The 20,233-nt window shown below is 37.3% G+C and overlaps 1 protein-coding gene across 1 annotated transcript in view; it reads right to left on the bottom strand.

The window, feature by feature from the left end:
- thoc6 (THO complex subunit 6) overlaps positions 1-20,233 on the bottom strand; it is a 247,387-nt gene that overhangs the window by 57,853 nt on the left and 169,301 nt on the right. Inside the window, exon 10 of the mRNA XM_090374235.1 lies at positions 15,490-15,558. Within this exon, the coding sequence (XP_090230361.1) occupies positions 15,490-15,558 (69 nt within the window). The remainder of the gene's footprint in view (positions 1-15,489; positions 15,559-20,233) is intronic.

Raw genomic sequence — 20,233 nt, 5'->3', positions numbered from 1 at the left:
CTCTAATGATTGTGTATTAGTTTTTGCATCCATTTCCTTTGTTATTGCATCATAGTATCCAATCAGATTAGTGAGACAGGACTACCCCTTAAGAAATCTACAATGTGATTCAGTATAATTGCTTTCTTCTATAAATGGTTCTACATTACGCCTTTAATTTTGCCCAGGGGCTCACATCTGATGAGTATGGGCCTGGCACACTCAGGGTCCTGAGATGGGTATCATCATTCTTTTCTTTCTTCTTTCTTGGTGATTCCCTTCAACTTTTGACTCTCTCTCTCAGGGTAATACAGGGGATATTTTTTTTTTTTTTTTTTTTTTTGCTGATAAGCCTCAAGCTTCCTTGCAACATGTAGCTAATAATAATAATAATAATCTGGAACGAAGGTGGACTTGGGTTTCTGGTCCATAAAGATATAAAAAACATTTTGGAATTCAAAAGTACATCACCAAGGGTGTCAAGACTAATACTCAAGATTTCTAAGAGGTACAAGCTAAAGGTTATAATGATTTATGCACCAACATCAAGCTATAATGATGAAGAGGTTGAAGAAATGTACACCGAAATTGAGAGTCTTCTAGATGAGCAGAAAACCCACTATACTATTATTATGGGGGACTTCAATCTAAGGTTGGAAAAAGACAAAACAACACTATAGGAAACTTGGGAATTTTGTTTCTCAGAATCTCAAGGATTGTCAGTAATGAACACTTTTTTTTTCAAGAAAAGGATGAACAGAAAGTGGACATGGAAGAGTCCAAATGGATTACCAACTAATGAAATCGACTTCATCTTCACTAAAAGAAGATATATCATGGATGATGTTACCATCCTGAATAAGGTAAATGTTGGAAGTGATCACAAAATGGTAAGATGCAAACTTGATATAGATGTAAGAAAAGAAAAGAAAAAAACTGACTCGAGTAAATAATATGAAGGTCTTTTGAGATAACAGAAGAGGAGAAAAAGCAGTATGTACTGGAACTTAAGATTTTTGATTTGATTTGATTTGAATTTTATTGGCGCATTAGCATCTAAGCTATAATGCGCCAAGACCAGGTAATATATAAAAATTTCTCCTTTCAGTGACCTAAGTAGTTAGGCCACCATGTACAGATATATAATATAAAGCTTATCAATAAAAGAAGTAACGATAACGTATAAATTTTAAATGCGAGTAAAAACCTTTATTGATTTAAAAAAGCTAAAAACAGCAGACACATTGTCATTGTCGGATAAAATCTGACTGAGTGTATAAGGCTCAGTCAGATGATTAAAAGCGGTAAAACGGATATTGCTAAAATCTGGACAGTCAACTAAAATGTGTCTTATTGTTAAAATTGTGGGAATTTAAGAACAAGTTTGAGCTTCTGCAGACTGCTCAGGACCAAGCAAAAAGAAATATTACAACTTTCTGAAAGTCATAAAGCCCAAGAAACCTATAGGGAAAAGGAAATCCAAAGAAGAAAAAATTAGTCAAGAAACACTTGTTATGATGAACCGAAGGCAACAAAGCTATTAGAAAGAGACTCAGCGAGGACATAAGAAGATTTAACACAAGAAAAGTAGAACAAGCATTAAGGGAAAACAAAGGACTTAAATCAACAGCCATGAGCAGTACTACAGAAAGACAAATGATACTGAAACTGAAGAATAGCAATAGTGTACTTATAAATAGCACAGAAGGCATAATTCAAATAGCAGAAGACTACTATAGAGAATTATACAAGGAGCGAGGAAATGATGCTAGCAGTGGGGAAGATGGATCGCAAATTAGCAACGCATACCCGATATTCTTCCTGATGAGACAGAACATGCATTGAAGAAATTGAAGAATCAGAAAGCCCCGGGGGGAAGATGAAGAGTTGTTAAAATTGGGAGGAAGAGACATAACACAAAAACTGGCAAGGCTCTTCACAAAATGCATTAAAAAAGGTGTGATGCCTAAGCAGTGGAATGTAATCATAGTTTTGCTGCATAAGAAAGGAGATAAATCAGAAATTGGAAATTATAGACCAATTAGCTTGTTATCCCACATCTACAAGTTGTTCACAAGGGTCATTACTAACAGATTAGAAAGAATACTTCATGAGAATCAACTGAAAGAGCAAACTGGCTTTAGGACAGGATTATCAATTATGGATCCTCTTCACGAAATATCACAGCTAATGGAGAAAGCAAATTAATATAAATGTCCATTCTGCCTAGCATTTGTGGATTATGAAAAGGCATTTGACTCCAGACAGCATAAGGCAATGTTTCTAGCAATGGAAACACAAGTCATAGTTACCCCATATAATATGATTTTGGAGAAAATATGAGAATGCTACCTCCTTTATTCTTTATTAGACCAGACAAAGACAGTACAAAATTTAAAATCGAGAAAGGAGTTCGATAAAGAAAACACAATATCTCCGAAGTTGTTTACAGCTGCCCTTGAGGAAGCTTCCAGAAGATTAGACTGTTCGCAGAAAGAAGTCAATGGGAATGGAGAGTACCTAAACCATTTACGATTTGCAGATGATATTGTGGTCACAAGCCATGATCCCAAAGAATTAGATTAAAACCTTAATCAGTTGTGCAGAGTTAGTAAGGATTTTGGAATAAAGATGAATATGGCTAAAACAAAAGTAATGATGAACAAGTATGCCACAAAAAGGATATAATGATTGAAGGAGCAGTAATTGAAAAGGTGGAATCTCATACTTATCTGGGACAAGTCATTAGCTGATAAATGGCTGGAAGTCAAGAGAAGAATAAATTTTGGATGGATAACATTCAGGAAATATAGTCACATACTGAAGAGCAATATCCCAATTTGTCTGAAACAAAATAATGAACCAAAGTATACTCCCCACCATGACTTATGGAAGTGAAACTTGGGCACTTACCAAAAGAATGGAAGAGAAGTTCAAAACTACACAGCGAAGAATGGAACGAATTATATTGGGAATCAGACTGTTAGATAAGAAGAGAAACACATGGATTAGGCAGCAAACTCAAGTAAAGGACATTTTTATCAAAACTAAAGAACTAAAATGGTCTTGGGCAGGACAAATAGCTTGAAGACATGATGACAGATGGACTAAGAAAATAACAGAATGGTACCCAAGAGGAGCTAGAAGAAAACCTTGAAGACAATGACGGAGATGGACAGATGAAATTCATGAGTTTGTGGGTAGTAAATGGATGGCCATTGCACAAAACAGAAGGAACTGGAAAGTTGCTGGAGAGGCCTTCATCCTGCAGTGGATTGAAAATGGCTGATGATGATGCTATAATGGATAAAAGGGTGGTTGAGTGAGAGAAGACAGCGTGGTAATCAATGGATGCTGCTCTTCATGGTCTAATGTTATTTGTGGAGCCCCCCAGGTTTGGTTTTGGGCCCACTGTTGTTTTGTATATTTATCAATGATATTGATTACGTTATATTAGACTTAATGTTGAAGTTTGCAGATGTTACAAAGGTTGGCAGGGTTGTTAATGATAGTAATGGCAGTGGCCTACTGCAACAGAAAATTTGAGCAGATGGGCTGAATAGCAGCAACTGAAGTTTAACATTGACAAATGTAAAGTACAGCATATGGATAGAAGTAACCCCAGAGAATCGTATGAACTGTGTGGTACTACACTTAGGTTGGTAGAAAATGAAAAAAGGAGTTAATTGTGAAAAAGGAGTTAATTGTGCAGTCAGATATGAAGTTTATCTGAGCAATGCAGTTCATAGGGTATTGTCAATGAAATACAGGAATTTTGCTAGTAGGAAAAAAGATGTAATGCTCCCTCTGTATAAGGCAATAGTCAGGCCACACCATGAGTACTGTGTACAAGTCTGGAGGCCCCATTTTAGGAAGGACGTAGAGTTGCTTGAACATGTACAGAGAAGGGCAACAAGATTGGTGAGGGGAATGAAGGGATCCTCTTACCAAGAAAGGCTTAAGTTCTGCAAATTGCAGTGGCTAGAGACTAGGCACCTGCAAGGTGATCTGATTGAAGTGTATAAAGCCTTGAATGGGTTGAGCATGCGAATTCTGATGGGATTCTTCTGCTTGCTCAGATTACAAACCTGAGGAGGCATAAATGTAAATCGAGGAAAGACAGTTGTAGAATAGATGTGCATTAATTTGAATTTAGGCAGTGGGTGGTTAATTGCTGGAACAAACTTCCATCTGCCATTGTGGTTGATAGTTTATATAAATTCTAGGAGGAAATGGACAAACGTTTAGAGGGAATGGATGTGTGAATTTTTTTTTTTTTTTTTTTTTTGCTGATGCTACATAAGCTCATACTCTTGCTTTCCTGCATCATATGCCTCCATTACTATTACTATTCCCATTCAATTTATGTTTATGTTCTCTTCTGTATATTATGTGAATAAGTGCAAAAATTCCCTCAATTTATTCAAACTTTTTAAGGACCTAAATATCCATATCAGTTCACCTCATTTATGCCTGGTTTCAAAACAATGTAGCTTACAAAACTCAAGTCTCTCTCTCTCTCAATAAGAATACCCCTTTGTGTCTTTAACCAGTCTCATCACTTGCCTCTGTACTCTCTTTCTAAAGTGGGTCCCCAAGCTGTATACAATATTCAAGATGTGGCTTCCCTATGTATCATTGATAGAATGAGCTGTCTAGAAGCATATCTGAATTTCCCAGAGTAGAGAACTTCACATCAGACTGTACATTACCCCTAGGTCTTTTTCATTCTCTACTTCTTTGAGTTTGGTACCACCCAAATGATGCATTATTCTAGAATTAATACTACTCAGATAGAGCATTCAAAGTTAAAAGAAATTACTTGAAAATTTAGAAATCCTGAAACGATAATGAGCAAAATGCATTTTTTTCTTTTTTTTAATTTGAGACCCCCCCCCGTATGTAAACTAGAACAAATGCAACCTATATTAGGATATTTGCATTATAGACCATTATTATAAACAACTAATCTTTAAAAATTAATTGAATCTAATTTGCAAATTTGGCAAGAAAAGCCAATAACAACACATCATATAAACAAACAAACAAAAAAAAAAAAAAAAAAAAAATTAAGCAACACATTAGTAACCAAAATTAAAAGAGGCAGGAAAATAAATTTAGAATAAACATACCATACCCAAAATTATAATTACATAATGACATCACTCAATGACAGCAAATGATAGAACTTTCCCGTCGATGCAGATTACAACCATTAACAAAAAGAGTTTTCAACCAAGTCTGTAGAATATCAGTTCTCTGAACTCTCTTGACTAATGAAGCCATCATCATGACTAATGAAATGTCATCATTAAAGGGCAAGAAGCAAGGTCCCTTGATTCAATTTATTTCCACAGATTATTCCATTGCCTTACTTTCTGAGGATAGGGAAAGGCAAAAATGAACAGAAAAAGAAAAGTAAGGTAGCCCTTTTCCCCTCATATAAACTGAGGCCAGAGGCAGGAAAACTTTCAGCAAACTGGAAAATAAAAAGCATTTTGAAGAAATAAATTTAAGTTTTCAACTGAGAAATCTGGACGTAACTATCCATTTTCTCTGAGTTGTGGTCCTGAGTCAAGCAAACGATGCTTCTTTTGATACTGGGGAAGGATAAGTACCTATAATCTAATTCTAAAATAAACCTGTTTTAAATACCACTTTTCAGGTAAAATTAGTGCCCTATGTGTGTTCACAGATCTTAACTTTAGTAATTAGTTCACCCGATTGCTAAAGTTTCACTGGTTTCTCACTTAGGTTTTGTTGGCTGTCAGTCTACTATTAATGTATTATCGAATACCTTCTGTTTCTAAATAATGTGCAACTAATTCAGAATCTACTTCATTAGGGTTACTTTTTTTTTTAATGTGCTACATATAAAGAGTTCTGATATTTTTGCAACTGAGTATATAAAGATGTTCTAGTGCTGATAGTGTTAGCACTAGAACATGATAGCAAATTCTGGGGTAGTGGAGAATGTAATTCTCCACTACCCCAGAGTGTGCTACCATGCAGTTGGTATGTTAATTTGCAATTACTGCTACCTATATTAAGTACCTTGCATATGCCAATGTTAAACTTCAATTGTAACCTCTCAGCCCAGCTGCTTAATTTTTCTGGATCTTGTTGCAGTAGCATACCTAAATTAATGGGATTAACCACCCTGCCAACCTTCGTATCATCTGCTGATTTAGACATCAATCCTGATATACCTTCATCAATATCATTAATAAATACAGAAAGCAATTTGCTCAGCACTCATCTCAGGGGGAACCCTGCTAATAACATAACTTCAAGAAGAGCAGTGTCCATTGATAACCACTCTGTCTTCTCACACTCAACCATCCCTTTTCTGTTGCTAAATACACGATATCAAAATATTTTTTGCATTCAGTTCCTTTGTTATTGCAACAAGGGACTGGATGCTTAAAAAAATTAAACATCATCAGAGTATTATCTTCAATGTGGAGTGCTGATTGATACACTCTGCTTCAATTATATCGGGTTTTAATTAGATCTAGCTTGGATTACAGAGCTCCAATTTATGACTTGGCCAGGAAAACTTCACTACTTCGGCTAGACACTATCCATCACAGTGCTGTAAGGATTGCTTTAGGAGTATTCAGAACATCCCCTGTACACAGTTTATATATACAGGGTGTCTCAAAAATACATGGCATAACTTCAGGAATGAGTTCCTCATATGTAGACAACAAAAATATTTTATATCAACATAGTTCCGGAAATGCTTGGTTCCTGAGTTTTGAAGGTCTGTCTATGTCACTTAAATGTTCACATCACCTTATAGTAATTGTTCAAAATGTCCCCCTTCTGCCTGAGTCCATGAGGCCTCACATTGACGTCTCATGGACTCATTAAGACGATGCCAAATTCCTGGCATGTTTTGAATTGTCTCACAACCTTCCACAATTCGATTGCGGAGAGTTTCCACATCAGCTACTGGAGTCGAATACACCAATGACTTTAAATGGCCCCACAAGAAGAAATCTAGTGGGTTTAAATCAAATGAGCGTGGAGGCCAAACAGTTGGTCCACTTCTACCTATCCACCGACCAGGAAACCTTCGATTCAGGTAATTGTGGGCTAGGTGGCTGAAATGTGTGGGAGCGCCATCATGCATGAAGTGTGCTTGTTGACGAATGATCAGTGGCGTGTCGTCCAAGAAATCAGGCATGTTGTTTTCCAGAAAGTTTCTGTACGCTTGCCCTGTGAGTTTGTTTGGAAGTACATAGGGCCCAAATAACTTATCACCAAAAACACCTGCCCAGACGTTGAGGCTGAACTGCTGTTGGTGATGTGATGGAGGAATTGCATTTGGGTTTTCCTCAGCCCATACATGCTGATTGTGAAAGTTTTGGATTCCGTCTTGTGTGAACTGTTCTTTATCTGTGAATATCACTAAGGCAGGAAAGTGAGGAGTTGTACCACAATGCTGCAAGAACCACTGGCTGAACATTACTCGCGCAGGGTAATCTGCTGGTGACATGGCCTGTACCTGTTGCAGATGGTAAGGTAAGGATACAGTTGGTGTTCTCGCATCACTCTCCAAATAGTCGAACGTTGAATAGCCAGTTGCATTGCTATTCTGCGTGTGCTGATTCCAGGAGTGGCATGCACAACATCCAAAAGCTCTTCCTCTACTTCAGGAGTCGTAGATCTTGGTCGTATTTTGTCAGCAGCACGAGGTGTAAAGGTCCCATGTTCACAAAAGCGGCAATGGATACCCTCAAACGCTTTCCTGTCTGAACATTTTCATTCTGGGAACTTTTTGTGGTACAAACGATGAGCCTCCTGAGCAATGTCATCTGCCAAACCCTACATAAAGTGCATATCCACTTGCTCCTAATTTGAGTACATGGTCGGAATGGAAAACCACCAGTGATGGCAAAAATAAGGAGTCTTCCCTTTCATCCTACTTGGCCATACTCATTCGAGCCCCAGCAGACCACCTTTTATGACAACAACCTAACGAAAACAAGCCAATTGGAATAAGGCTACTACAGTTAATACAGTGCCGTATTCAGACTATAAATCAGTCATAAAAAACATGTAGGAAGAACAACAGTTGCAGATCTGGCAGGCCCAGGGTGGTAATAAGCTGCTGATATTCAAACGGGAACCTCAGTTGTGGACATCAAGCATGAGGAGGTGATCCTGGCTAAGATGCATATTGGGCATATGCATTTAACCCATATTTATCTGCTCATGGGGGAAGATCAGCCTATTCGTCAGACTATACTTAACCATTATATTAATGTTCGAGACAATTTTCACATCGCTTTCACATCTGCAAGAACCTTTAACATTATCTCATCTGACTGGAGACAATGCAAACCTAGCTGAATTTTTTTGAACAGAGATGGTTATTTAAAAGATTTTAACGTTTCAACTGCATTACTAAACAGAATCAGGCACAATATGGCCTTAGCAGCCCTTGTGCCATTAAACAACATACCAACAACAACAACTTGATCCCTCACTACAATATAAACCAAATCCCTTGGTGATTAAAGCAAAGAAGGAGCAGCTGTACAAGAAATGCGATAAACGTATTGAGAGGTTATTATACGATGCCCTTCATCAATCTCAATGTGGGGCTTGAAGTGGTGGAACCTGTGTTTAGTTTCCACAGCAAAGCTCTGGCAACCCTTTCACCTCTTCCATCATGGAGTATGATTGATGTCCTTTGAGGTTATGACCATGGTCATAACCTCAAATGGTGAAGTCCAGTGTTCCTTACATTTCAAGAAAACAGCTCTAAAACTGTTCTCAGACCAACTGCTAGATAGTCCACCAGACTGAACCTATTGGTAACTCTCTAGGAGGCTTCTGGATCATCTTGTTGCATCTACTCTGACAGTGACTGGAGGGAGCCCGAGTAGTGTGCAAGCGGGGGCATTCTCGAGGCAATGTCAAGGAATTGGGTATATTCTTGCCATGTGAATGCCACACCCACAAATTTCATACAGCAGGTCCTCCCCACCTTTTCTTACTATTGAATACATTGCGAATATTGTCAAGTTAATAGAATAAACTTATCTGAGAAAAGACTTTAACCTCCCAAGCACTTCCTTGTTCATTTCACAAATATACATGGTTTCAGTTCTAATCTCAATAATGTCCATTTCCAATTACAGTTTGCCAAACCCCATATACTTTTTTTGAGAGAATCCCAGCTGTCGGATGATTCAACCACAGCTCAACTTAGTTGTCTGAATTATTTGTAGTATGCACAAGTATGACACGCATATGCACAAGTACCATCTTTCACTTCAAATGTGGTACTTGTGCATATGTCCATTCTGATATTCCATGTCAGAGACTTAGTAATTTGGACTCTCCTCTTTACAATCTTCTCGAGCTTAAAATCTCTCTACCACATTCAGTCAAATTCATCTGTTGCCTCTATCATTCCCCCAACTCCACTAATTACTTGGAACTCTGACTTCCTCTCTATGAAATTTGACTTTCTCCAGTCAAAAACTTTCCTAACAGTGAGGTAATTTTAATGTTCACAACTCCAGCTATGCTTCCATTTTCTAGCCAAATGGATCCACATGGTTGAGATGCTGAGGTTTTTGCAATTATTAATGATCTTGCACAGATTGTTCATTTATCTACTAGAATACCAGACAATCCTAACCACAGAGCCAACATGCTTGATCTTTTTCTCACAAACAACCCTTCTAAGTACACAGCCAAGGTGAGTGGTCCTCCAGGCACCTCAGATCACAACTTGGTGATGGTCTTTTCTCCAATGACGCCTTTAACTTATGAGTATTAGCATTAGTAGAGGCATTTGATGCAAGAAAGCAAGCTTATGCAGCATCAGCCAAAAAAAAAAAAATTTAAAAAAAAAATAAAATAATTATAAATAAATAAATAAAAAATAACCACTTCCACTTCACCCCTCTGTTCGTTCAAAATACCTGTCCAGCTGAGCCTTAAACTTATTTAGGCTATCAACTTCCACGACAAGGGATGGAAGTCTATTCCACCAACCAACCACCCGCTGCCTAAAGGCAAATTTCCTCACGTCTATCTTACATCTGTCTTTTCTCAATTTGAATTTATGCCCTCTCAGGTGATTATTCTGAGCAAGAGGAAGAATCCCATCAGCATTGAGCATGCTCAAACCATTCAAAGCTTTATACACCTCTATCAGATCACCTCGCCGGTGCCTAGTCTCCAGACACTAATTTCCAAAACTTAAGCCTTTCTTCGTAAGAGCACCCCTTTGTTCCATTCACTAATCTTGTTGCCCTTCTCTGTACTCGTTCCAGCATCTCTACATCCTTCTTGAAATGAAGCCTCCAGACCTGTATACAATACTCTAGGTGCGGTCTGACCATTGCCTTATACAAGGGAATAATCACCTCCTTATCCCTGCTAGAAAAATTCCTATATATCATCGACAATTACACTATGAGCTACTCTTGCAGCCTGTCTGCACTGCTCAGAAAACTTCATATCTGCCTGCACAACCACCCCCAGGTCCCTTTCATTCTCTACCACTGTCAGTGTAGTACCACAGAGTTGATACGTTGCTCTGGGGTTGCTGTTTCCCACATGTAGTATTAATGTTAAACTTCATTTTCCACCTCTCAGCCCATCTGCTCAACCGTTTCAGATCCTGTTGCAGTAGCATAGTGTCAGTAGTGTCCTTGACAACCCTGCCAACCTTCGTATCGTCTGCAAACTTGGACATTAAGCTTGATATACCATCATCAATATCATTTATAAATACAGAAAACAATAATGGACCCAATACTGAACCCTGAGGGACTCCACTAATAACATTAGTCCACGATGAGCAGCGTCCATTGATTACCACTCTCTGTCTTCTTCCCCTCAACCACCCCTTTATCCATAGCAGCAATTTGCCTCCAATGCCACACTGCTCCAATGTGTGCAGCAGTCGTCCATGTGCAACAGTATCAAAAGCCTTTCTAAGATCCAAGTACATAATATCAAAGTTATTCCCTGCATCCAGTTCTTTTGTGACTGCATCATAGTATCCAATCAGACAAGACTTCCCCTTAACAAAACCATGCTGTGTCTGAGCTATGACTGAAGTCATGTCTAGATGATCCTGCAATGCTTCTTTAACCAGTGCCTCCATTAATTTTCCAGGAACAGAAGTTAAACTAACAAGTCTATAATTACTTGTGTCGGTCTTTGATCCTCCTTTGTGAATTGGGGATCACATTTGCACATCTCCAGTCCATGGGTACTTCCCCTGAGTCCAAGGAAGCTCTCATAATCATGGCTAAGGGTTTGCTTACTTCCTTTGCTGCCTCCTTTAATTATAACTGGATAGATCCCATCCACCCCAGGTGCCTTTCTTGTATTTATCTTCACCAATTTCTCCTCCACTTTACTCTCAGTTATTACAAGATTCTCTAGCTTACTGCCAGAGTTGAATACTCCTCTGGCATTCCCCTCGCTGAATAACTCCTCATGTGTGAATATCGATGCAAAATATTCATTCAGTTTGTTCGATACCTGAGCAGGATCATCAACAGTTGACCCATCGATATCAAGTGGACCAATCTGATTCATCCCCTTCCTTCTAGAGTTTACATAAGTAAAGAACTCTTTGCTGTTTTTCTTTGCATCCCTTTCCAAAGATTTCTCGTAATCTGCCTTGGCCTGCCTAACCTCCTTTGTAACTTGGTTACAGATCAACTTGTATCTATCATAGGCTTCTGTGTCACGTGTTAATTTGTATATATCCCATGCATTTTTCTTATCTGCCATATGTCTCATTAGTTCATCTGACATCCACTTAGGCCTAAACCTTGAACAATATTTCTTGGTTGGTATGTAAAGCCTAGTAGCTTCCAAGATAAGTTCTTTGAATGCTTCCCATTTTGAATTTGCTGTTGGTAACATCATCAGTTGGTCCCACTGTATAGAATTTAAATACTGTCTCAGTCCATCGTAGTCGCCTATACGAAAGCAATAACCCTTCCCTTTTCCCCTAATGGTAGTTACTTCTTTGAGTAAATCCCACTTCAGCACATTGTGATCACTGCCACCTAGTGGTTCATTTACCTTCAGATTCTTAATGCATGAAGAATCACTACTGATAATCAGATCAAGAGTATTATTCCCTCTAGTTGGCTCCCGAACATGCTGATGTAGAAAACAATCATCCAATAAATCCACAAAAGCCTTGCTAGTGTGTGAAGTGACCAGCCCCCAAATTCTAGTCAATACCTGGGAAATTAAAATCCCCCATTATAAGACTTTCTGATTTACTGACCCCCTCTATTTCCCCGTACAGTTTCTTATTATACTCATCAGAGTCATTAGGCCTATAGCACACTCCTACTCTCAATTTTGATCTCCCAATGCTTATGTCACATCAAACTGACTCGACACTGCACTGTCCAGCAATGTCAACTGGCTTCACTTCCTTGGATTTTATGTATTTCTTAACTAATAGCATAACCCCTCCTCCCTTCCTACCCTGTCTATCCTTTCTGTAGACATTGTACTCCCCAAATTCCAGTTCTGCATTCCTTATATCTGTGTGACACCACGTCTCTGAAATCCCCACAATATCTGCCTTTGATGTTTTGAGCAATACCTCAAATTCATCAAATTTATTTACTAAACTCCTAGCATTGGTGTACACGCAAGTATACATGCACCTCTTCTTTTTCTTAGCTACCCTAACACAAGCTATGTGTTTATTTGTACCCCAATGATTCCCAGCAGTCTCTGAAATATCCTGCATCTTATTTTCCAGGCTGCGGCTCATTCCAATAGAAGCAGTGCAAGAATCACTTTCACCTCTGCCAGTGGCTACTGTCAATCTATTGGTCTTTGTCTCCCCCCAAGCTAGCAGTTTTCCGACCCACCTAACACTGGTCAGTGTTAGGTGGGTCGGAAAGCAAAATGGGTTGATCTGCGAGATTTATTTTGTTTCATTGGATTACTGTTTCAAATCTTCTGATGTCAACATTTGCTCGGATAATGTCAGTGAAATTATTCTTGTAGGGATGAAATCCTTTATTTCACACTCCACCTTAAAAAACTCGTCCTTTATCTAAACCTTGGTTTTTCAATAAATGTGCTAAGGCTGTTCAAGAAAAGAATATTGCATATCGCATAGCTTGTATCCAAATCTCCAGCTCATTTTCTGCCTGTACCAAAGCTCGCAACAATTGTAAAGCAGTTATTAATCAGTCCAAACTAGATTTCGAACAGGCTAAGGTTAGAAAACTTGCTTCTTGTCCAAATGATAGTCGAGCATTCTGGTCTCTTGCCAAAGCTATTCGCTGCAACTTTTGCCCATCTGTATTCCCACCTCTGTTAAAACCAGATGCTTCTTTTGACACTTCAGCCAATGATAAAACTGATCTACAAGCATCCATCCTACTCTTCTTCTAACGTGTATTGATGACCATGGTAAACCATCTCCCACAATTCCCAGTACACTCCATTCAATGCTTCCTGTGGTCTTCCATCAAAAGGATGTCAGAAGGATTTTGAACAATCTTGATGTAAGAAAGTTCCTGTTCTGCCACCATTTTTCTCTTTATTATTCTAAAGGTGTTTTCCCTTCTTGGAAATTTGCTCATACCCAGTCAGTTCCCAAAAAGGGTGATGTATGCACAAATCCCTCCAATCCAATCATCCCATTGCACTTACTTCTACTCTTTCTAAAGTAATGGACAAATCAATTAACCGCCAACTCCTAAACCATCTAGAAATCTTCCATCTTATCAATGATTGCCAGTATGGATTCAGTCAGTGTCAATCGACTGGTAATATTCTGGCTTATGTTACTCATCAGTGGACAAATCCAATGGAAAAGTTTGGTGAAACTCAAGCAGTTGTTCTTGACATTCAAAGGCTTTTGATTGTGTTTGGCATAAAGGTTTTCTAAATAAATTTTCATCATAAGGTTTGCCAACTGTTTTTTGTAATTGGGTATCCAGTTTTCGCTCTGACTGCTCACTGCAGATGATGGTAGTAGATGGCTCTCTATCTTCTAACTTTTCCACTAATGACGGTGTTCCCCAAGACTCAATTCTTTCTCCCACTCTTTTCCTTTTGTATATTAATGACCTTCTTTCAGTGACCAGAAATCCTATTCTATAGTTTTGCCAATGATAGTACATCACATTCCATCTTCCAGTTTTGGTGAGAAACCTTGCCCTGCACAACCTTCAGCTGCTCAAATATCCACTATTAATTCCTTAAATGTTGATTTCCAGGTAATTCTCCGGTGTGGTAAAGATAACTTAGTTGAATTCAATCCTTCTAAAACCAAATCCTCTCTTATATCTTCCTCTCTTCCTCATAAAAAGGATTCCTCTGCTCTTATGCTTATCTTCGATGACTGATTTCTAGGCAAGATCATATATCTCTATTGAGGATTATCATTACTTTTAATCTCTCTTGGTATAAGCACATTACAAATATTGCTTCCTCTGCATCTAAAAAACTGGGTTTCCTCTTCTGCTCTCGGCATTACTTTTCTTCCAAACAGTTGCTCACTTTATACAAATCCACCCTACCATGGAATGTTGTTCCCACATCTGAGGCTTCTACATTCTATTCAAAAGAGAGCAGTTAAAGCTAATCAATGATTCATCTCTAACAGTCTCTCCACTCTGTCTCATAGACGTTCTGTTCCTGCTGTGCCTTTTCAATTGATATTTCCATGGGCACTGTTCTCCTGAATTGGCTTCTATAATTCATGTTTTCTCTTCAAAAGCTGTCCGAACATGTGCCACAACCAGTCAACATCCTTTTACTGTTCAACTTCAAACTCTCACAACCAACTGTTCTTGTTCTTCCTCATTTATTAGCCCAACTTCCATTTCTGCAACAACCTTCCTTCTCACGTATTTCCTGAAAATTAAAATCTATAGGAATTCAAGCCTAATGCCAACAAGTATCTTCTTAATCTTCAACCCACGCACACTACTAAGTACTATAGGTTCTAATACTTCATGTGCTTGGGATTTTCATTAAAAAAAAAAAAAAATACCACCACCAAAATGTATATACAGATAAATGGTAACAGCATGGTTTGAAAAAGTGACTTCCTGATATCTGCATGTCACTAATAAGGCTCAGCAACGAATTGCATCACAATTACATGGAAATCTCATTAAATTTGAATTTTTAGAGGGCCTACTTTCATTTGAGACATATTAAAATGGGATTAAAATTCAATTTTGACCAAGTTAGCTGACTGATACAGTTCCAAAAATTAAAATTGTATTCTGGTATTATTTTAATGTATTTTGATTTGGCAAATTATGAACAGCAATTAAACAAGAACATATATGAAGTACACCTTACAATTTGATTATATTAACAATCATTCATTCTTTAATTTATTAATTAGAATTTTTATGGGAGAAATCCAAAATATAATAAAAGATGGTTAAAACATTTTTATAAATTAAAGAAATGACAACACAAAAAAAAAACAAAAAAAAAACAAAGATTGAAAATTAAACTTACCAGCCAATCATCACTATAATCAACAGCTACTGAGCCAATCCACTTTCCAAATCTTTGTCTGTTTAAATTCTAAATTGACAAAAATCAATGTTTAACAAATAAAATAAGCAATCATGGCCTTAAATATCAGCAGTTAACATGTTAACAGATAGTTCTCTTAATAAATTTTTTTCAATATAAAATGAGGATGTATTCTACGAGATTCAATATATCCATAACTTGATACACTGTAGGCTTAACAATGATTTTTTAACAATCTGTGGTTAAAATAAACTGACAGTGCATCAAAGTGGTGCACTGTAAATTTATCTGGCTTCGGGGGTACGAACTGTGCAGACAGAATTTTGAGCTCCTAGGAGTGGATAACTTTTTTTTTTTGGAAAATTTGCAGTCTTTTCGACTTAACATATTAAATTATGTTCAATAAATAGTTTAATATTTTAGACTTGTTTGTGAGCTTATCTTTAAATTTGGCTAGAATTTAAGTTATGACAATACACCAGACTCTCGATTTACCGGGATCGGATTAACCGGAACACTTCAAGATTCCAAATTTAAAAAAATAAATTAAACAATCAACCAGAAATCATAAAATTGGTATAAACAGATGTTTTGTAAGTTGTAAATACAAGCGGCATTATAAGTCGTTATTAGGAGATAAGTGTATCTAATCTTGCAACCCCTGCCATCTTCATACCCGCCACTAAAAAAAAAAAAGAACAAATGTTTAGTTTGTTTTAGTGCATTGCATCGATTGTTGTGTTCCGTTGTAACGCAGAAAGACAAATTGTGTTTCATTATTTATGTCAGGGATGTCGAAATTTTTTTTGTTTAGAAATCGCGAAAATGATGAGTAAACGCAAAAATGAGTTGCCTTTCAGTTAAACAAAAACTTGAAATTATTCAAAAGTTTGAAAACAGTGCATCCGTTAAATCTCTAAAACCATTATAAAGTTGGTGACCAAACCATAGGTGCAACATCGAAAAAATATAGGAAAGCTATAGACTTAAAATCAACATTGAAGGGAAACATCATATTGGACACGCGAATAGTGCATGGTTAAGTTTTTTCATTTTTTATCTATTGTCGTATTTTTTTTACATAGATTGCTGAACATTTTTCGATACTGTAAGTCCCCGACTTATGCAACTATGGATTTACGTAATTTTTTTTTTCACTCAAAAATTTTTTTTTATTTAGGATTGTAAAAATTAAAACAAACAAACAAACAAAAAATAAAATAAAATAAGCAATCAATAACGATAATCACGGCATGCACAAATTGCACAAGTGAGATATGGAGCAACAAGCAAAAAATATAGGAAGAGAAGATTCTTACAATTTATTTATGGTTTTTTTTTAAATATGGCTGAAGATTTCATTAAAGGGAGGAGGGGCAGCTTTCACCATAATAACATAAAAACCCACAGAATTCCAGCTATCGGTATTTTTGCAAATGCAATATGATTGAGTTTACTACCCATTTATAATTAGATGGATGAACAGAAAAGCCCAATAACATGGAAAGTGCAAATTGTTTTATGGTAGTGACCTCCAGAAATGTGCTTTAGCAAAATGTGAGCTCACGCGGGGTGATAATAGTGAGTTTTCGCCTTAACTCTATAAAGTTCTTTACCAAAAATTTCATTTTGACTGTTATCATGATGCTGACTAAGAGAATAAGTGACAGGGGTACTAGTAAATCTACTGTGGGGGTTAGGTTTTTGGTTTCCTTTTTTGGCAGACCACCACCACCCTACTGAGGTCTCAATCAGCCCACAAAATGTAAATCTGACTGCAATTCACAGAAAATTCTAGATTCTAGTTGTGTAAAGCGGGTGTTAGCAGAACATTACATTCAAGACATTTATTTACAAAAATTTACAACCTTTAATGAACATTATATACAGCATTTACATAAAAAAACAAATAATTACATACAAGCATACTAATTTCCATATATATTTTAACCATACTACACACTCTCTCTCTCTCTCTCTCTCTCTCTCTCTCTCTCTCTCTCTCTCTCTCTCTCTCTCTCTCAACTATTATCAATTTACAAATTATTAACATCAGTTTGTAAAATTGTATAATTTCTTTACTAATTCCTTTATACTATCACTTTCTTTTCATTACCCCTGTACCACCCTTACATTATTTCATAATCATTAACATTCATAACAAATTATCTCAACCTTAGTAACTAACTTGCCTAACACAACAGGAATGTTCTTTTTTTAAAAGGACTATCACTCAATTGCTTACAGAGCTAGGTTATGAGTCCTTGAGTTCAGGATTCGAGAAAAAAAAAAAAGGAAAAGACTTAGGTTCCGAAGTGGCCGCTACTTCCAATTCCCTTGCGCTTAGTCTTCCTTTGTGGCAGACAGGCTTTTTTTTTTCCATTTCTTGGGCATACTGCTTTCCTTAGTGGTGGACGGGCTTTCTTTTTTTTCTTAGCCCACACATCTGCACAACTGGCCATTATCACTGCCTTCCGATGCCGGACCAGGCTTTCTTTCTCTTCTTGTCTACATTAACCTTAAACTTAACCACCACCTTCACTGCCTTCCGATGCCGGACCAGGCTTGCTTTCTTGCACATTTACCTTAACCTTAAACTTTACTGCTACCTTCCGATGTCAGACCAGGCTTTCTTTCTCTCACGTTTTGTTTCTTCTTCATCTTGCTACCACGAGATGTGAACTCTGACCACCAAAAAATTTACTTCTACTTCAACCCGCAACTCACGACCTTCTCTCCTCGACCACAGAGAATTCAGATACAGAATGGATGCTTGCCCAAATTACTTCTCCCGAACTTTACGCTTTCCCTCAAGTTTGGAACGCCTCCCCCAAAGACTTCAACCAATCCCCATACTGTTTAATTTTTTCATTCCTTCCTATTTGCTAAAACAACTTACCCCCAGCTGTCTCCCTAGCACACAAACCAACCCTTCTCTAGAAATTTCTTATTTTTTTTTTTTTCAAACGGCAGTATGGCCCTTTCATGTTTGCCGGTAACCTCCAAAACACACTTTCTCTGCTACATATGGCCAACTTGCTAATATATCAGCCACCTTGATGCCATTTCTTTTTGATGTGAACATTGGACGTCCACTAATTTCCTGTTTACTTTCTAACGGTGGATTAGATCAAAAGAGACGCTTTGTAATCCCATTTTACACTCCTATTGTTCTTGCCCTCAGCAACCCTTTCCTTGCCTGTTTGCAAATGGCATCCCCCTCTCTAGTCATTGCACTGTCTCTGTTTGTTCTCTTGTATTATTTAAATTACCTGTTTACCTTCAGATGCTATTTAATTCACGTCTAAAACTGTACATTCCTAAATCCAGTGTTTTTCCAACTTTAACTTTATTTACATTAAAACTAAATATCCAATCTTAATACTTACTATCTTTAACTTAATACTTGGGCATTAATGCTAATTTTCACTTTCCATCGCCTTCCTGGATTTATTTTAGCAAAACAAATATTTCTATTTTAATTCGTAAGAGCTACATCTTACACTCCAAGAAAAGGAAATCGATTGATTTGGATCAGAAAATTAAACTAATAAGGATGTATGAAAATGGTAAAACGTTAACAAGTATCGCACTAAATTCAGATTTGTCAATAATAATATAGTAGCAATATGTTATTAGTCATTCCTGAGTTACATAAAACTCATTGAAGTAAGAAGTCCTGGAACATATCTCTTACTTACATTGGGGACTTCTGTATTTTTGGTTTAACCGGGAAATTGATTATCTGGGATTTGTTTTTTACCATCTATTCCGGAAAATTGAGAGTCTACTGTATTTGTAGAGTGTTTTTGTATCACTGATTTGGCACAGGTATCACAGCACATAACTAGTTGTGTAGTGTATGGTAGTGGAATTGTAGGGTTTTAATTGTGATAAATAAGTAGCTTGAAAGTTCTAATCACATAGGTTGCTGTATATTTTTGATTTTAGCTAAGACTATAACTAATTCAAAACTATACAAATGTAACACTAAACTGCAATGTATAAAGTAAACTTGATAGCATAATGTATAATGTAAATGTGATAGTGTAGTATGTATTTTTGCAATATAGGTATATATTAGCTTAGTGAAGTATTGTCAAATTATACTGAATTTAATTGTAAATTATGCCTAGAGCAGCAAAGAATTGGAATCAAAGTAGCAGGTGTGCTATGGTTTGGGGGGAGGGGGGGAATGAAGGGAGTGATTCTCCTGACTCACAACCTAATTTTTATGGACCTTGGAAGTGAACATGGTACAGCCAATGGGGTTGTCATTGCATGCGTTCAGTGCAGAAATTAAGTGCCAACTCAAGTGAACCCCATCAAGCTCTCAGCTTGCCCAACTCGGTGCTAGAGCTAACATGCACATCAGGCAACACACCAGCAATCCCCAAGGAGGTAGTTATTATAATTGACTCTACTGTCAGTTTTTTTTATTTTTTTATTTTTAGGAGCATTAGCAACAAAGGCCATATTGCTCCGGGAATATGCGGTAGTCATTCCCTGACCTTTCCGCATCCTCCGTATTTGGTGGTCACGGACTTGAACCCCGGTCTAATCAAGAAGCATGTGCTACGCACTGCTGCTCCTGCCCACCCAGCTACGGAGGCGCCTCTACTGTCAGAAAAAAGGGAAATACAGTAGACTCTCGATTTTCCGGGATAGATGATAAAAAACAAATCGCGGATAATCGATTTCCCGGTTAATCTAAAAAATATAG

Source organism: Mastigoproctus giganteus, chromosome 5 (assembly GCF_048544385.1).
Source record: "Mastigoproctus giganteus isolate SK-2022 chromosome 5, ASM4854438v1, whole genome shotgun sequence".
Classification (NCBI taxonomy): domain Eukaryota; kingdom Metazoa; phylum Arthropoda; class Arachnida; order Uropygi; family Thelyphonidae; genus Mastigoproctus; species Mastigoproctus giganteus.
The sequence above is the reverse complement of the archived record's forward strand: the minus strand, read 5'-3'. Positions and strand labels throughout refer to the sequence as shown.